General features: G+C 39.6%; 1 protein-coding gene across 3 annotated transcripts in view; it reads left to right on the plus strand.

Annotated features, from left to right (window-relative positions):
• Positions 1-17,638, plus strand: part of micall2.L (MICAL-like 2 L homeolog) — a 68,046-nt gene that overhangs the window by 31,559 nt on the left and 18,849 nt on the right. For all 3 annotated transcript variants that reach the window (XM_018234337.2, XM_018234338.2, NM_001092362.1), the window contains 5 exon segments: positions 3,753-3,801; positions 7,938-8,079; positions 13,207-13,391; positions 14,421-14,542; positions 14,918-15,928. In XM_018234337.2, the coding sequence (XP_018089826.1) occupies positions 3,753-3,801; positions 7,938-8,079; positions 13,207-13,391; positions 14,421-14,542; positions 14,918-15,928 (1,509 nt within the window).

Raw genomic sequence — 17,638 nt, forward strand, 5'->3', positions numbered from 1 at the left:
TCCAATGGCAGATCTGTCCGACTCACCAAACTGTTGTGGTTCACGACAGCAGGAGGCACTTTGACATCCATGACTTCTGTTTGTACAGGGATCAAAGAGCCCATTGTAATGTGTGCACTAATGTGTTAAATTCCCCATACCTCAGCATAGCTTGTCCTAGCTTCAGCTGACCGGGGCAGGACTTTCCTCATTTTGCATTTGCCATGTCAAACGAGAGTGGAAAATGTTGGCTGTAGATGAATGACCACATTAGTATTTTTCATACATTATTTTCCATTTAATCTGTTGAGATACACTTTTGTCATATGTTCTTAATATGTGTTTCAAAATGTTTTCCATTACCCCAGTGGAAAGAAAAATCAATATAAAACATATACTGGTATGGGACCTGTTACCCAAAATGCTCGGGACCTTGGGTTTACTGGATAAGGGTCTATTAGATCTCTATGCCTTAAGTCTGCTAAAAATAATTGAAACATTAATTAAACCAAATAGGATTGTTTTGCCTCCAATAAGGATTAATTATATCCCTGTTGTGATCAAGTACAAGGTACTTTTTATTATTTTATTATTACAAAGATAAAGGAAATCATTTTAAAAAAAAATGTGAATTATTTGCATAAAAGGGAGTCTTTGGGAGACGGCCTCGCCGAAATTTGGGAAACGGGGTTCCGGATAACTGATCCCATACCTGTAATAATTTGGCCAATCTAGTGGGGAGTTTCTAGTATGAAATGTTGGAATGTTTCTTGCCTTTTTTCCTTTCCTGGGTAGTTTTTTCTATTTGTTTCCGGATAATGGATCCCATGCTTGTGTTTATAGGCACTTGATGAATCACAATGGTTTAAGAGACAAGGTGCCCCAGAATATACTGTAAATATCTCACTGAGCAGTCGATGTTGTCCGGTGCATCAGCCCCATACCCCCAGATTTAGGGAGCGGCATGCCAGAAAATTCGAAAAAAGTACAGGACTGTCCGGCACTCAAACGGATCCATAAAATATATCTTTATTTTATAAAGTTAAAAATGTATATTTGCATCTCCACGAAACGCAAAGGGTGGATGGAGATGCAAGAATACATTTTTAACTGTATAAAATAAAGATATATTTTTTAACTTAATCCTTTTCTGGTCCTGTGGATCCGTTTTAGTGATGGACAGTCCTGTTCTTTCTTCGAACTTGATGAATCAGCCAATGAGTGTGAATGGTGTAAAGTTCTGTTCCTACAATTAATTAAATTAAAGTTCAAAAGGTCTTGGAAAAAGTAGCATATGGTCTCACTACATGAGCTAGTGACTTACTGGTTGTAAGTTAGAAAAATCATTATGGTATGGAGACCAATAACAGTGAAAATAGTAGCAAAAGTATTAATAACAATTATTATTTTTTAGGACATGTTAAGCCTAACCGTTTCGTGCGTATGAGTAAGTGCCCATTGGCATGAAACGCGTTAGGCTTAACATGTCCTAATAAATATCTTTTTATAATTTTGATAAACAATTTTGCTACCGTTTTCACGGTTATTGGTCTCCACACCGTAATGATTTTTCTAGCTTGATGAATCAGCCCCTACATGTGTATGTTCATGACCTGGACTTCAAGTGCATTGTGTAGTGTAGTCAGTACCAAATAATCAGAAGCAGAGCAGCCTATTTAAGGGAGCAGTAGAAATTAGTATTTGGCACCAGTGCAATGTGCTGCTTGCTGACAGATAGTAAGGCATTGTCCATTTGGATATTGTTCGCCTGTCCTGTCTCATTAATATCACGATCCTTATCAGTTTGGCTTATACATCACACAGCCTGTTGTCCCTCCAGCATTGTGACAGTGGGGTAGTCGACTGTCTGGCAGGAAACATCTGAATAGATGGGAATCAAGCAAAGTCAATGAAACACAGGATATGACTGTCATCCCACCCTCCCTACAGCAGCACTCTACATGATTATATATGTGTATAATGCATTCATATGATATACAATGTATTTCGTTAATTGTACAGGCAAACAATTTTAAAATGACTAAGTCATAAACTGGATTTCACGTTAGAGGAGTGGTTCACCTTTCCGTTCAGTTTTAGTATGTTATAGAATGGCTAAGTCTAAGAAGCTTTTCAATTGGCCTTCATTTTTTCTCTTTTTATAGTTTTGAATTATTTGCCTTCTTCTTCTTACTCTTGCCAGCTTTTACATTACTGTCACTGACCCCATATAAAAAGACAAATGCTCTTTAAAGGGATACTGTGATGGGGAAAAAACATTTTTTTCAAAATGAATCAGTTAATAGTGCTGCTCCAGCAGAATTCTGCACTGAAATCCATTTCTCAAAAGATCAAACAGATTTTTTTATATTCAGTTTTGAAATCTGACATGGGGCTAGACATATTGTCAATTTCCCAGCTGCCCCAAGTCATGTGACTTGGGGCACTATTAACTGATTCATTTTGGAAATGAATGACTTGGGGCACTATTAACTGATTCATTCAGTTTTGAAATCTGACATGGGGCTAGACATATTGTCAATTTCCCAGCTGCCCCAAGTCATGTGACTTGGGGCACTATTAACTGATTCATTTTGGAAATGAATGACTTGGGGCACTATTAACTGATTCATTTTGGAAAAACTTATTTTTCCCATTACAGTATCCCTTTAAGGCTACAGATTCACTGTTATTACTGCTTTTAACGGCTCATCTTTCTCCTCCTATTCAGATTCCAGTCTCTTGCTCAAATCAGTTGCTAGGTTAATTTGAACTTTAGCAACCAGAAGGCCTAAATTGCAAACCAGCTGCAAATTCTTTCAGAATGTCAATCTCTACAACAAAATAAAAGTTGAATAACCCATTTAAAGAGCAAACACAAAGGGGGGAATTCACAAATGTAAAAAATGTCAGTGATTTTCGCAAAAATGGCACAAGCGACATTCGCATAGTGTAATTACGACCATTATGTACCATGTATACGAAACTTTGGTGGCAAATCCAACAATAAGATATCTTGTCTATGTTGATTCTCATTTATCCAGGTCATGATATAAACAGTATCTAGTAGAATAAAGTCAAATGCAACTGGACATTTAGGGGCAGATTTATTAAGGATTGAGTTGTGCTTTCGAGGTTATTTTTTTGGTCAAAAATCAATCTTTCTGGTTAAAAAAAAAAAACTTGAATTTTTCAAGATTTATTATACCCGAAAATATGCCAACTAAAACCTGTCGAGATCATGTAGGAGTCAATGGCAGAGGTCCCTTGAACCATCTGAAGATCAGAATAGCCTTCACCTTTTTTTCAGAGGGTTTTGGGCGAAAACTCGATTAATTTTAGTTTTCAGGTTGTTAACCCTCAGAAGCAAGTTTTTTTCCATTCGTATTTTTTCTTAAATAAGAAACCGTTGAGTTCATTGGATGTATTAAAACTCTAAATTCGACTTTGATAAATAACCCCCTTAGAGTTTTTTTTTCCTTGAAAATGTTTCACCACTCATCCGATTGGCTTTTTCAGTTCAGCCACTCGGATGAAACGTTTTCAAGAAAAAAAAACCTCTAAATGTCCAGTTGCCTTTGACTTAAATAATTCTACTAGATACTGTGAATTTGTGTGAATTTGTTGTGCTTAGGACATTTTTACACACTTTACACCTATACTTTAAGAATTGTGTACATACCAACATTTTTGTGAATCCCCCACCCCCTTAGAGTCTGCTATTTTCTTTCTGTGGCCTGAAACTAATGTTGTTTAATATTGCTATTTTTCAGAAACTTTGATTCACTCAGCAAGGAGAATGTATATGAGAATAACCACTTGGTAAGTGTGATGATCTTCTGCAAATGGGTTGAAACGCAACTCACAGCCTATACATAATTATACCACTCCTTCCGTTTATAATAGGGTTGTATTTCTATGGCTACATCCATGACTGCAGCATCCTTAAATATATTATAGGTATGGGATCCATTATCCGGAAACCCATTATCCGGAAACCCATTATCCAGAAAGCTCCAAATTATAGAAAGGCCATCTTCCATAGACTTCATTTTATCCAAATAATCCAATTTTCTTTTAAAAATAGTTTTTCCTTTTTCTCTGTAATAATAAAACAGTAGCTTTTACTTGATCCAAACTAAGATATAATTAACCCTTATTGAATGCAAAACGAGCCTATTGGGTTTATTTAATGTTTACATGATTTTCTAGTAGACTTAAGGTATGATGCTCTGGAAACCCCAGGTCTCAAGCATTCTGGATAACAGGACCCATACATGTAGCATTATATAAGTATCCTTGACATGCCCTCTGCATAAAACCTGCATGGTAAATGGCCCAGATATTCTGCAGAACTATAACTATATAATAAACAATATTCTAACTATATACCTTGTTTTCACAAGAGGACATACTTAGGTGCAGTCCCCAAGCTAGGCCCAACTGCCAGCCCTTTCCTGTGGGTGCCCTTCATATATATGTTGAAAAAGGATCCAGACAGATAAAAATAAATTTCCAGCAAGTGCATTCTTTGCCATTTTATATTGGGAACCATTCTCCATACAGCCTTAAAGGAGAACTAAAGCCTAACTAAAGAAGTGAGGCAGAAATGTTGTACATTATGTTTTGAGCTTCTGTACCAGCCCAAGGCAACCACAGCCATTTAGCCTTAAAGATCTGTGTCTCCAAAGATGCCCAAGTAGCTCCTCATCTTCTTTTCTGCTGATTCATTGCACATACTCTGTGCTGCTGTCACTTACTGAGCTTAGGGACCCACTCACAATATACAGTACACATAGAATATAAATGTCACAATATAAGGCGGATTAGTAATTAATTCACATAATTACTACATGGCAGCACAGAAACCAGTGCAATTAGCATCAGAATTTAATAATCAGCCTTGTAGCATCAGCTTATATGATATACAAACCCTCATTTTCTGCTTGACCCCTAAGCTTAGCTTCTCAACAGCTGCTCAGAGCCCACTGAGCATGTGAGTGTCGCAGACACTTTCCAAGATGGTGACCCCCTGTGACAAGTTTGAAGTCCTGGATCATTGCTGCTATTGACAAGCTGAAACTTTAGGCTGGTGCAATAAGTTCAGTATATAAGATATGGCCATATTCATTTTTAGGGTTTAGTTCTCCTTTAACACAAATGTGGGCAAAGTTAATGGTATAGTTAAATGTATATAAAAACAGGTCATTAGTTCTTTAAATAGAATGAGAGAGATCGCCTCCAAGTTGGCAGTATTTCTGGAACATTTTGCAATAAATGGTACACCAATAAAACACAGCCCCTTTTCAAACCTCTGCTTAAAATAGATTAGGAATACTATGCAAACAAATCAATGAATGTAGTTTGCAAGTTTTCCTTGCAACTGCCTAGTTATGCAGCCACTTCTGTAAACACGGCCTAAAAAAGGAGGTCCTTAAATATACAGTGCAGTTTCCAGCTACGGAAGCATAGATACAGGTATGGAACCTGTTATCCAGAATGCTCAGGACCTGGGGTTTTCCAGATAAGGGATCTTTCCGTAATTTGGATCTCCATACCTTAAGTCTACTAGAAAATCATGTAAACATTAAATAAACCCAATAAGTTGGTTTTGCTTCCAATAAGGATTAATTATATCTTAGTTGGGGTCAAGTACAAAGTACTGTTTTATTATTACAGAGAAAAAATTATTTGGATAAAATTGAGTCTATGGGACATGGCCTTTCTGTAATTCTGGGCTTTCTGGATAGCAGGTTTCTGGATAATGAATACCATACCTGTACATGATATCATTTTTATTTTAGGTGGGAAGTTTCCTTACTCATGGAAACCTAGGTATAGTAAAACCCATTGCTAGCTGATCTGCTTATATTTGAGGCCTATAGTGGGAAGAACCTTCTTAGATTAATAAAAAAAAATGTCTTGCCGTTCTGTTTCTTGGTATAGGGCTAATGGATATCTAAAATGTTCTTATGTGTGCGCAGATGTTGAGTCATATTTTAACCAATGCAATACGATTATGAGCTAGAAACTGGTTATTTTACTTCTCCAGTTTTAATTCTCGTGTTCTTGGTATTAGGAGGAAAGTAATTTTGTATCAGGGAAATGATCAAACCACTGTATAAGGTGTGTTAGGGCTTACGGATGATTAGTAGGTGCTAATTATAACTGGATAAAACAGCTTTTATTTTGGCTACTATGGTAGTTCACCTTTCAATTAACTTTTAGTATGATGTGGAGAGTGACAATTTGCAATTGGTTTTCATTTTTATTATTTGTGGTTTTTGAATTTTTTTAGCTTTTTATTCTGCAGCTCTCCACTTTGCAATTGCAGCAATCTGGTTGCTAATGTCCCTAGCAACCATGCATTGATTTGAATAGCAGACTGGAATATGAATAGGAGAGGGTCTGAATAGAAAGATGAGTTAATACAAAGTAGCAGTAACAATACATTTGTAGCCTTACAGAGCATGTGTTGTTTAGATGGGGTCAGTGACCCCCATTTGAAAACTGGAAAGAGTCAGAAGAAGAAGGTTAAGCATTCAAAAACGATACAAAATAAATAGTGAAGACTAAAGGTAGCCATACACGGGTCGATAAAAGCTGCTGACAGACCGCCCGGGCTTCCCCGATCGAGATCTGGACGAAAGTCGGCCAGATCTCGATCGGATGGGACTAAAAATCCCGTCGGATCGCGGCCGCATCTGTTCGTTGATGCGGTCCCGCGATCCAGGGCCCACGATCGGATCAGCCCGATATTGCCCACCTCAAGGTGGGCATATCGGAGAGAGATCCGCTCGTTTGGCGATGACGAGCGGATCTCTCCGTGTATGGCCACCTTAACTGAAAAGTGGCTTAGAATTGGTCATTCTAAAACATAGGGAAGCCTATGATTAAGTGTTTATCACGAAACGTGTAAGTCTGTGGACACAATAAACTTTTCACTTTTAATTTATCTGCCTGGTGGAAGATTGCCTTCATTGAGTGCCTGCTCCAAAGGTTTTTTTTGTTTAATTTCATTCTATAACATACTAAAAGTTACCGTGAAGGTGAACCACCTTTTAACTGCCGTGTGAAAGTCAGAAGGGCGGTTGTAGGAACTCCGGTAAAAGCATCACAACCATTTGGCTGTGCAGCCCTGAACTGCCATTTAACAGCAGTAACATCATAGTAGGGACCATTTTCGTTGTCTGCTGCTCTCCTTTATTCTCATATGTGACCCCAGCCGTAGTTCTTATTTATAGAGCATTATAGAACATACATTTTAGACCCTCATCCACTATGAACACAGGGTGCCCTTTTAAATAACCAAAAATGGCATGCATATCTGCTCCAAAGGAGTAATATATATTATATATTGTATAAAGTTTACAAAAATGTTTCACAAAGAACCCCAGTCCAAAGGTTGCCAAAAGATGGAAAACTAAAAAAAGTGAAAAAAACCCCCACTAATTGTAAATACAGTAGCAAAGGCAGTTGTAAAATTTAAAAAATGTTTATTAGAACATGTGTAGCCTAATGCATTTCGTGCCAAATTGGTACTTACTCTTAGGGTGCCCTTTTCCCTTGTACTCCATGCTGTACAGCCAGCGTCAGAACAGTTCCATGGATCTCACTAATGAAATAGAACTATTAAATTGCCAATATGTCACATCTTGTGGTATAATGCCCAGCTCAGCAACATTCAGATCAAACCTGAGCCTGAGCTTGAGGCTGGGGAGGCAAATTCTAACAACTTTACTCCAGAACGCCTCAGGTAAAATAACCCTGCCCTATGGAGAGAAATCCAATCTCTTTGAGGTCGATGGGGGGAAATGGGCAGAATACATATCTGTAGCAAAGCTCCCTTTTGATAGGTTACTCCTTAGTGTTTGTATTACAGATGTATCTTGTGTTCCAAGCCAGGCTATTGAGGAAGCAACAACTCTTGACATTTTTGACTTTCGTTCTTGCTGCAGGCTTTCTGCGTCGCTGAGGAGAAGCTGGGAATTCCAGCCTTGCTGGATGCTGAAGATATGGTGAAACTCCGGGTCCCTGACAGGCTCAGCATGCTTACTTATGTGTCTCAGTACTACAATTACTTTCACGGACGCTCTCCTAGTGAGTTTATTCATCATATGTTCCACTGTGTTTCTGCTACCTGCTTACTAGGATTCAAGCACACGGGCAGATTCGGGGAGATTTAGTCGCCTGGCGACTAATCGCCTATTCTTCGGGGCAACAATCTATCCGAACTGCCTTCCCCCTGCCTGCCGCCTGCTAAACTAAAAAACACATGCGTCTATGCACTCGAGGAGCTTTGATTTCCGAAGTTTCCTCTTGAGGCAACTTCCGGCGACTTCGGATATCGAAGCGCCGCAAGTGCATTGGCGCTGGCGTTCTCTCCAGAAGGCAGTTCTAAATCCAGGCGACTAAATCTCCCCGATTCTGCCGTGTGCTGGCTCCCAACGTAAATGAGTATTTCTGCACCATGGGATTAATAAGAAAATTCTTTGGCCTCTTCAGCTGGCATTAGGAACCAGTTTTAATTGCACTGTTCTGTTTCTTATCATTACCTTGATCACTTTGCTGATCCTAGAGCCTTGCTTGATAATGCCAAACTCCTCGCCCTCAAGTTCACATGAGCCGCAGCTCACAGCTGTGTTGGCTCATGGCCCTGGGAATTATACTTGACAGCGAGCTGAGGATTTTGTTTGTGACTTAGAAGCATACAGGGGTCTGTGTATAGCAATAAAGGTCTGCATTTAGAAGGTAAAACGGTTATTACAGCATAGTCATAACATCCCAAACACTGTTACTCATAGGGAGTTTTAACCCGTCTAGCAACTGCATCCCTCTTGGTAATTGACGGTTATTCTTGTGTTCATATGGAGATATATTATTTGATGTTTTTCAGAGCTTATTATAGGCTGGCCATACACCTGCAGATCCACTCTTTTGGCATGGTTGCCAAGTGGTAGATCTTTCTTAATATGGCCACCTTCAACTTGGCGATATTGTATGTATCAATTTATAACAGTTTACAGAGTCGGTGACCCCCTCCCAGAGCTGCTTTAGAAGGTTAAAAATAACACTTTACACTTCAATATTAGAAAAACAGTCACGCATTGAAAATAGAAAGTAACTGGAAAAATTCTTTATTTCTGATGAACTGTCTGAAACCAAATGAACTGAAAAAAGTGTTGGAAGGGGAACTACCCCTTTAAAGAGGCAATATTCCAACTTTTTTTAAAAAAAATGGTTTTGGTTAAATATGGCTTGTACTAAACATACTTTATGTCTGTTTTTGTTCAACAAATATCTTTTTAATCTTTTTTTTGTTGCACTAAACAGGCACATTGTGCGTCCTGTTCTTATGAGCAATTTACCAGCCCACTGATAAGCCCTCTGTGTGAACAAACCCTTTCCCTTTCTCAAAACCAATTCATTATTCAGATTGCTATTGTTTTAATAAGGTTCAGCACAAGCCATATTCATGTTAAAATGTTGACCATGGGCTGTAGGGTTAGGCTCAAGTTTAGGGTAAGGGCAATAATAACCGTAGAGCCCCACACAGCACTTAAGCCTAACCCTTGCAAATGAATCTGCTCTCTATTTTTAGATTCAGATTAAAAATCCATTGCAAGGAGTGGAGAACAGGAAGCCTTGTACTAAAAGGAGAATAAAAGGGGGAAGTTTTTGGCTGGTGGGGGCGAACTGATGCAGTTCAGGAGGGATGGAAGTATTTTATTCTCCTGTAATGCCTGCCATAAGCAGTGAGTACAGCCAAGTACAGGTATGGGATCCATTATCAGGAAACCGTTATCCAGAAAGCTCCGAATTACGTAAGGCCTTCTCTAATAGACTCCATTTTATCCAAATAATCCAGAATTTTCAAAATTATTTCCTTTTCCTCTGTAATAATAAAACAGTACCTTGTACTTGATCCCAAATAAGATATAATTAATCCTTATTGGAAGCAGAACCAGCCTATTGGGTTTATTTAATGTTTACATGATTTTCTAGTAGACTTAAGGTATGAATATCCAAATTACAGAAATATCCCTTATCCAGAAATCCCTAGATCCCAAGCATTCTGGATAATAGGTCCCATACCTATACAGGGCCCCTCACACCTTCACCCCCCAATATCCTAAATGACAACAAGCTAGTACCACCAATGTCCTGCTTGTCCCAGTTGTTGTGTTCTTTAATGCAGCATATAGGGAGACACCTAACTCTTTGTGCTCCATCTATGAGTATAGAAATCTCAGCCTATGGGTGCTATAAGCAAATTCCAGGGGTGGGGGGTAAAGATTTTAACTGTTTAGTTTCACTATGTCCCTGAACGATATGTCAATGCGCTCACCAGACTTTTAGCATTTCCAGCATCTCTAGCCATTTCATGATGCTGTAAATTTACAAGATTTTACACCGGTTGTCCTATTTCATCCAAATAAAAACCCACTGCTAGAATTAGTTGCTCCCTTGATTTCTGAGAATCTCCATGTGCATGTCATATATTCTCCTGGCTTTGCTATTGAAGCTGACTGGACTTTTCCCTCCTCCTCTGTGGGAAACCCCTCTCAGCTGCAAGTGCATCAAAAAGAATCCTCCATGGAGCCTTGTTCCCGATGCTTTCAATTGCAGTCATTAGACTGGGGGGTAAAAGCTTTCTCTGAAACCACAGAGCATAGAAGAATGTGACCTCTGCTGACAAGCAACCTCTCAGTTTGCCCTCTTGTTCCTTTAGTGGTTAGAGAAGGAGGCCAAAAAATCTTTTGCAGAAAAGAGATTATTCAGACTTGCAAATGCAAATCTAATGGCGTTTACAGTGTGAGAGCTGTAAGTCTGAGTATATATGGCCACCCCAAAAAATGCACGCAACCTAAGCAAATGATTAGGTCCTTTTTTTGCACTTTATATCCTTAAGGTAAAGGATTTTAGTCATCCTTTAGTCATCAAAACAAGTCAATACAGAGATACATCTGTTTGGGCAGTATTATCTAAGTCCTGGTCAGGGGAAGGTATTTCTCCATTGTGTATGTTTAGCTCAGTGTGAAACAATGGGCTGCACCAGAACAGCCTGCAGGGCAGAAAAAACTGGCAAGTTCTCAAGCCTGGGGAATGAAGAAATAGTAATTCAATGGCATTTAAAGTTCAGCTCTCCCTTATTAGTCAGAATTCAGACATACAATTTGTGTTATTTGCAGGCCATTTCCCATGAAGTTACTTGGGCTCATTGATGTCCGTAAGTGCAGTGAGCAAAGTGCAGTTCTCTCGGCAGTGATTAGTGAGTTCCACCGATTTCATGAAAGTACTTGGGTCAAGGAGCGATCTTCTGTATAGTAGCTCTTGGTCCTTCCTGCTTTCCATTCCTAATTGAGCGCTGCTTCACTTATTGATGCAGGGGAACCCAGGAGGTACTGCCAAAAAGCCAGCGGGAACTCTAGGATTCCCTTAGCACCCTGCGTTAATTGCCAGTTGCGCTAAAAGAATAGGGCGTACACATAATCCGCGTGCTGAACACGGGAAAGGAAACCAGTGAATGCAGGAAATGACCCCAGGCAAACCTTGATAATATTCGGAGGCCCATTTATAAAAGTCAGAATTTATCTCAATATTTTCTGAAAAAAACTCTGACCAAATCCGCACAGGTTTTTTTCACCTTATTTATTAGTTTGTAGGGAAAAAAACTGAAAAATTTTGAAAACTACTAAATCCTACGAATTTCCACCCGATTTTTGTCCAAAAACCAAGAAATCTTTGGATTATTGCACAAAACCCAGCTCAGATTAAGATATCTTTGGAACTTCTCGCATTGATTTATATGCAATCTCAGCAGGTCTGAGATTTCTGATTCAGACTTTTTCCATCCTTGGGGTATAATAAATACTGAAAATTTTGTTTTTTTTTCCCCACTAAAAATTCGGATTTTATACTTAAAAGAAATACAAATTTTTGGGTTTTTTTGCATTCAGAGTTTAATAAATAACCCCATTGGTGTGATGCACCTGATTTGTGGCAAAGCACACATTCAGTTTTGTTCATTTTGCTGAATCGACTTCAGATGCGGCCGGCTCAACACAGTCGCACCAAGTGCATTGCCCTGTTGTGAATGTAGGGACCAGAGTCTAAGAAAGCTTCACAAAAACCCAACCCTTGGCTCTTAAAGAGACTTTGATATTCCCCAGTAATTTCCACACCTGCTGTTCTAGAAACCCCCAAGGTTTCTTGGTTTATTCCCTTTGTTTTGGGTTCTTTAATATGCTGCTTGGATTAGGGTGTGTGTTGCTCTTTCTCGGAAGTCAGTCCTGTTTAAACATTTACTTGTTACATTGGCTGGGATTTTGGCAGGATACCTTGACGGAGGTGGTTGTAACTTGTTCAAGCCAAAACGAAAAACCCTAAATTAATTTAATTGGCCTTTAGATTCTTTAATGAGTGACTTATTAGGGAGAGTATAAATAGTCAAGTTATAGCTCAGGTCATAAAGAAGTGGAAAGTGAGCTAAAGCGTGGCTGCACAGTTCATAGTACACAATGATAGCAGTTAGTTGCTATTTAATGAAAGGAGTGTTAACAGCACAATCATAAACAGTGCAGTATCCAGTCATTCCCTATTATCATGGCAGCTCTGACTAATTGCAGGCTGCTTTTATATAAAAGGGAAAGCATTCTGAGGCTGATGCAAATGTGAATTGCAACTACAATTATCCAGTTCGGCAGTTTCTGCTTTGTTGTATTTACACTTGCTTGTATGTATAAAGCCAGATGTCTGACCTATATATAAGCTCATTGGTCCATGAGTTTTTCTTTGGTCAAACTCCAAAGTTGATCAGTGACCTGCAAAGGACCATACTGAAAAATCATCAGCCAACCCTGAACTACTCATCTTGGCTGACATCTCCAAGCACCTGAGCACTTAGCTCATCCCTTAACTTATCCCTTTAAATACATCTTGCAAAATTGAGGTGTAAGTACCAGATTTTGGCCAAAATATATAAGCTCACATGCCATGTCAAGGCCCTTCCTACTAGTGATGTCTAGCCACCGTTACTAATTATTCCTCTATATTTGTCGCCAACAGTTTTGTTAACGTTTTGGCACTTATTCAGCTTATTTTCTTCCTACTGAATTCAAGTGCACCTGAACCTAGATGTAGTTGGCATCATTCTAATGACTGGGGTCTGATACTTTGGGGGATTTTGCTTGTAACTGAAAATGGCTTCCAATTTTGTTATTCTAGTTGGAGGCTTGGGTGCTGTGAAGCGTCCTCCTCCGGATACAGTGGAAGAACCAGCAGGGAAGAAGGTTACTAATGATGTCCGGCCAACACCTCAGGCCACACCGAGACTTCCTCAGCCAGCGCCAAGGACCAATGTACTCACGCCAAAGTCAAACACTGTGATAGAAAACCCACCAGTGAGAGCTGTAAGGATTAATTGATATACTATGCTATCCTGTTATCCATCATTTGACCTCTGTTGTCTTACATTATTAAAGTATTACAGATGTATTAAATGTTTGTAATCATAGTCACCCAACAGTATGAAAAGACTGTAATGATAGTGACCTGACAGTATGAAAAGACTGTAATAATAGTCACCCGACAGTATGAAAAGACTGTAATGATAGTCACCCAACAGTATGTAAAGACTATAATAATAGTCACACGACCATATGAAAAGACTGTAATAATAGTTACCCAACAGTATGAAAAGAATGTTTTTTAGATGGGGCCAGTGGCCCCCATGTGACTCCCATTTGAAATGCAAAAACTACAAAAAAAGAAAAAAAATGAAGACCAATTAAAAAAAAATGGAAGTTGTTTATAATTGGCCATTCTATAACATACTAAAAGTTAACTTTAAAGAGAAGAAAAGGCACCGTAAACTTGGGGGTGCCAAATGTTAGGCATCCGCATGTGATTGTATTGATTTACCTGAAACCCCGGGCCGTTGCTCCTATCAGCAGAAAACTGCACCGGCCCGGGCTTATACCAGTGAGCACCACGGATAGATCCACTTCCGTCTTCGAATTTCCTGCTGCAAACCCATGTGCAGTTGAACAAAATAGCCAACTTTTTAGTTAAAGTTCGGCTTATCGTTCTACTGCACATGCGCAGCCGTGCGAAGAAGGAGAAAGACGGAAGTGAGTCTCTACGTGGGGTCACTGGTATAACCCCTGGGCAGTTTTCTGCTGATAGGAGCACCAGCCTGGAGGTTTCAGGTAAGTCAATACAATCACTTGGGGGGGCCTAACATTTGGCACCCCCAAGTGTACGATGCCTTTTCTTCTCCTTTAAAGGTGAACCGGCCCATTAAAATAACAGAGCAGACACCCCTTTAATACTTCTCTCTCTTTGTAGCTCTTATTGCATTTTTGCTTTTAGAGACACTGAACAAATACACCATTTTTTTTACAGCTGTATTTAATTACCTAATTTTACTCTGCTTTCAGGGCATACGGAAAATAGACAGCAACAGTTCTGTGAGCAGCAATTGTATGATCTGTGGGAAGCATGTCCACTTGGTCCAGAGACACATGGCCGACGGGAAGCTCTACCACAGAAACTGCTTCAAGTGAGTGCTTTTGAAGTCATCAGATGGGAACATTCTGTTTGTGGCCCAGAAGGCTCACTGCTATTCATTCCATTTTAAATTGTCAGAACTGAGGAAACCGAGAAGAATGCAATTCTGGACGTAAACTCTTAGCTACAAATTCAGGAAGATCTGCAGACTGATTATACTGCGCTATATCGAAATATATTATATTATCCTATTTATTGGTCTTGAATTATTTACAATTTAAGTTAACGCATGTCTCCATTTTGGCACTTAAACTGCCAGTGGTCAACCTTCATAGCAACTAGGTTGGTTGAAAAAGAAAAATTTTTTGGAATATAGACATCCTGACAACTGGATGCTCTAATCTTTTTACTTTTATTACCTCTGCAGGTGCAAGCAGTGTGGCCGCACATTACAAGCAGGGGAATATAAAGCTGGAGATGGACCTGGTAGTTTTGTATGCACAAATCATCATCTTGCTGCACCAACCTCACTAGTGACGCGAGCAATTATACCAGCTGGTCCTCGTGGTGCCACCGTGGATGAGAACAAGAGTAGTTGGGCGACCCCCAGGTCTGCAGTGCACGATCAGAATAACAAAACTCCAGGCAACAGGTTTGGTCTTAGTGAAGCAGGCTCTACAGTGCAGGATCCAACCAACAGAACCGCGATGGGCTTTGTCAGTAATAACCAAAAACTCCAGCATTCTACAGGTGCATCTGCTCAGGAAGAGAATCCTTCACGCAATATTCTCAACTCCACTTATAGTCCGAGTAGCACAAACACAGCGCTGCAGCAGCAGACAAACGGGACAGCAGGGGGATTTGTAAGCAGCAAAAAAGACTACTCCAGTGCCTCCATTACCACGGGCTTTGACCAACAAAACAAATTTGGCTCTAGCTATTCAAACACCAGTCGGAGTGTTGCTAACGAGCAGCCTAAAAAGCCATCAACAGATTTACTTACCAATAAAGAAAAATCTGAGCCCAAAAAAGATGCTTTATCGAGCAGCCAGCAAATAAAAGCTCCCAGCTTTACCATCAATTCCACCCCTACTGGAAGGCTGACTACCCCCTCAGCGAAGGATGAACCCAAGGAAACGTCTCCAAAACCTTGGGAATTGTCTGCTGCAAAAAACAAGACTGCTCGAGAGAAGTTTTTCCAGACAAGTCCCGCAGTTGTGGAGCCAGCAAATAAAATATCCTCAAGTGATGTAATTTCTCCTAAAATCTCTCATGGCCCAGGGAAGTCTACAGCTACCAGCTTGTCGCCTGGTATTCCCGAATCAAGCACTGGAAAGGACAAAGCTCGGAACTTCCTTTTAAAAACCCTTGGTGGACCCACGTTTCCTAAACCCTCTGGGGAAGCAGAGAATCCTAGTCCAGTATACAGACCTCACAGGTATGTACAGTTGTGCTTTCAGTCTTTTAATAATATGTTTGTATGAATAAAATCGTATAGATCAGGCAACCTTTGTCACACAGTATGTTCTATTAAATTTGTAAGCGAAAAGAGCTGATATACCTACAGCACTGTACATTATTAAAGTTAAACACAACTGTTACCCAGACATAAAATGCTGTATAATGAAAGTCCTTTGCAAACTAACCATGAGACCCAAACTACTGTACACTATTGCTGTATAAATAAAAATATACCTAAGTGCATACAAAGCAATGTAGCAATAACGATACACGTGTAGCCTTACAGATCATTTATTTTTTAGATGGGGTCAGTGACCCTCTTGTGAAAGCTGGAAAGAGTCAAAAGAAGAAGGCAAATCATTTCAAATCTATACCAAAATAACTAAAAAGTTACTTTGAAATGGCCATTCTATAACATACTAAACGTTAACTCAAAGGTGAAGCACCCTATTAATCACTGTGTCCTAGACAGCGCTGGTCACGAATTTCTTGGGATTCACATGGATATGCTTTCAACTAATTATGTTATGTGCACGTATCTTAAACAGTGGGTATTGTTATGGTCATGTTTAAATAATTTTTTAGTAGGCTCAACGTATGGTGATCCAAATTCCACGGAGCAGATTTACTCGAGGGTGAAGTGGCTAACGCTAGCATCAATTCGCTAGCGTTACCGTCAGCAGGGACATCTGAAATTTACCTACAGGCATCACTTCGCTAGCGAAAGAGATAGACGCTAGAGGTCATTCGCACTAGCGAATGGACGTTACTCCGCAAATTCACTAAGATGCGGATTTTACTGAACGTTACCTCTTTTGCCAGACTTGACTTCACCAGCTCAGACCAGGCAGAGTACATTGGAGCACATAGATCTTCTTCAATCCTCTGTTACTTGCATCATATTTTTTAGTGGAAAAAGCTTCTAAGTCCAAAAAACGCTGGCGTCTTTTCCTTTTATCAGAGTGATAGCCTGCAAAAGTCCTTAAAATTTTTTTTGGGTAACCGGGTTAGCGCATCTTCGCTTTCAATTTCTCACATTGCTGAATTAACGATAATGAAACATCGCCATTGTTTGTCGCCCACAATGAAACTCCGCATTTTAGTGGATTAGCGTTGTCTGAGCCAATTTTCGTCTGGTGTAGTGTATCGATTGCTGCGAATCGGTCGCTGGCAAATTTGGCCCTCAAGTAAATCTGCCCCCATGTCGGGAAAACCCCAGGTCCCAAGCATTCTGGATAACAGGTCCCATACCTGTACCAGACATGTTTGACGATTATTGTAGCGTTTAAGTCTTGCTCACAGGATAAATGTGTCAATCTTGTGTCATATGTTTCTAGCCAAGATTTATTTACCCAGTTATCAGAACCAGTGTTGATGATTGGTAAATATATCTTTTTTTGGCTTGTATAATTCCAACAGCGGCCACTTGTAGGGGGATTATTCTTTGTCAGACCTGCGTGTTTATTACAGTTAGGTTTGGATTAGCCTGAAGGGATGCTTGTTACACTTCCAGAAGCTATCAAATGCATAGAAGTACAGTTAAAGTGACAAGGTACCAGTAGTTTATTCTATTTATTCTATAACTGGATAGATGGAATGTGCGCCGTGGTTCTGTTTTGGGGCAGGTTTTATGCATTTTTTTTTAGTGTCTGTTTTTTAAAACAAGGTATGGTAAAGTCACAACCAT

Source organism: Xenopus laevis, chromosome 9_10L, assembly GCF_017654675.1.
Source record: "Xenopus laevis strain J_2021 chromosome 9_10L, Xenopus_laevis_v10.1, whole genome shotgun sequence".
NCBI classification, from domain to species: Eukaryota; Metazoa; Chordata; class Amphibia; order Anura; family Pipidae; genus Xenopus; species Xenopus laevis.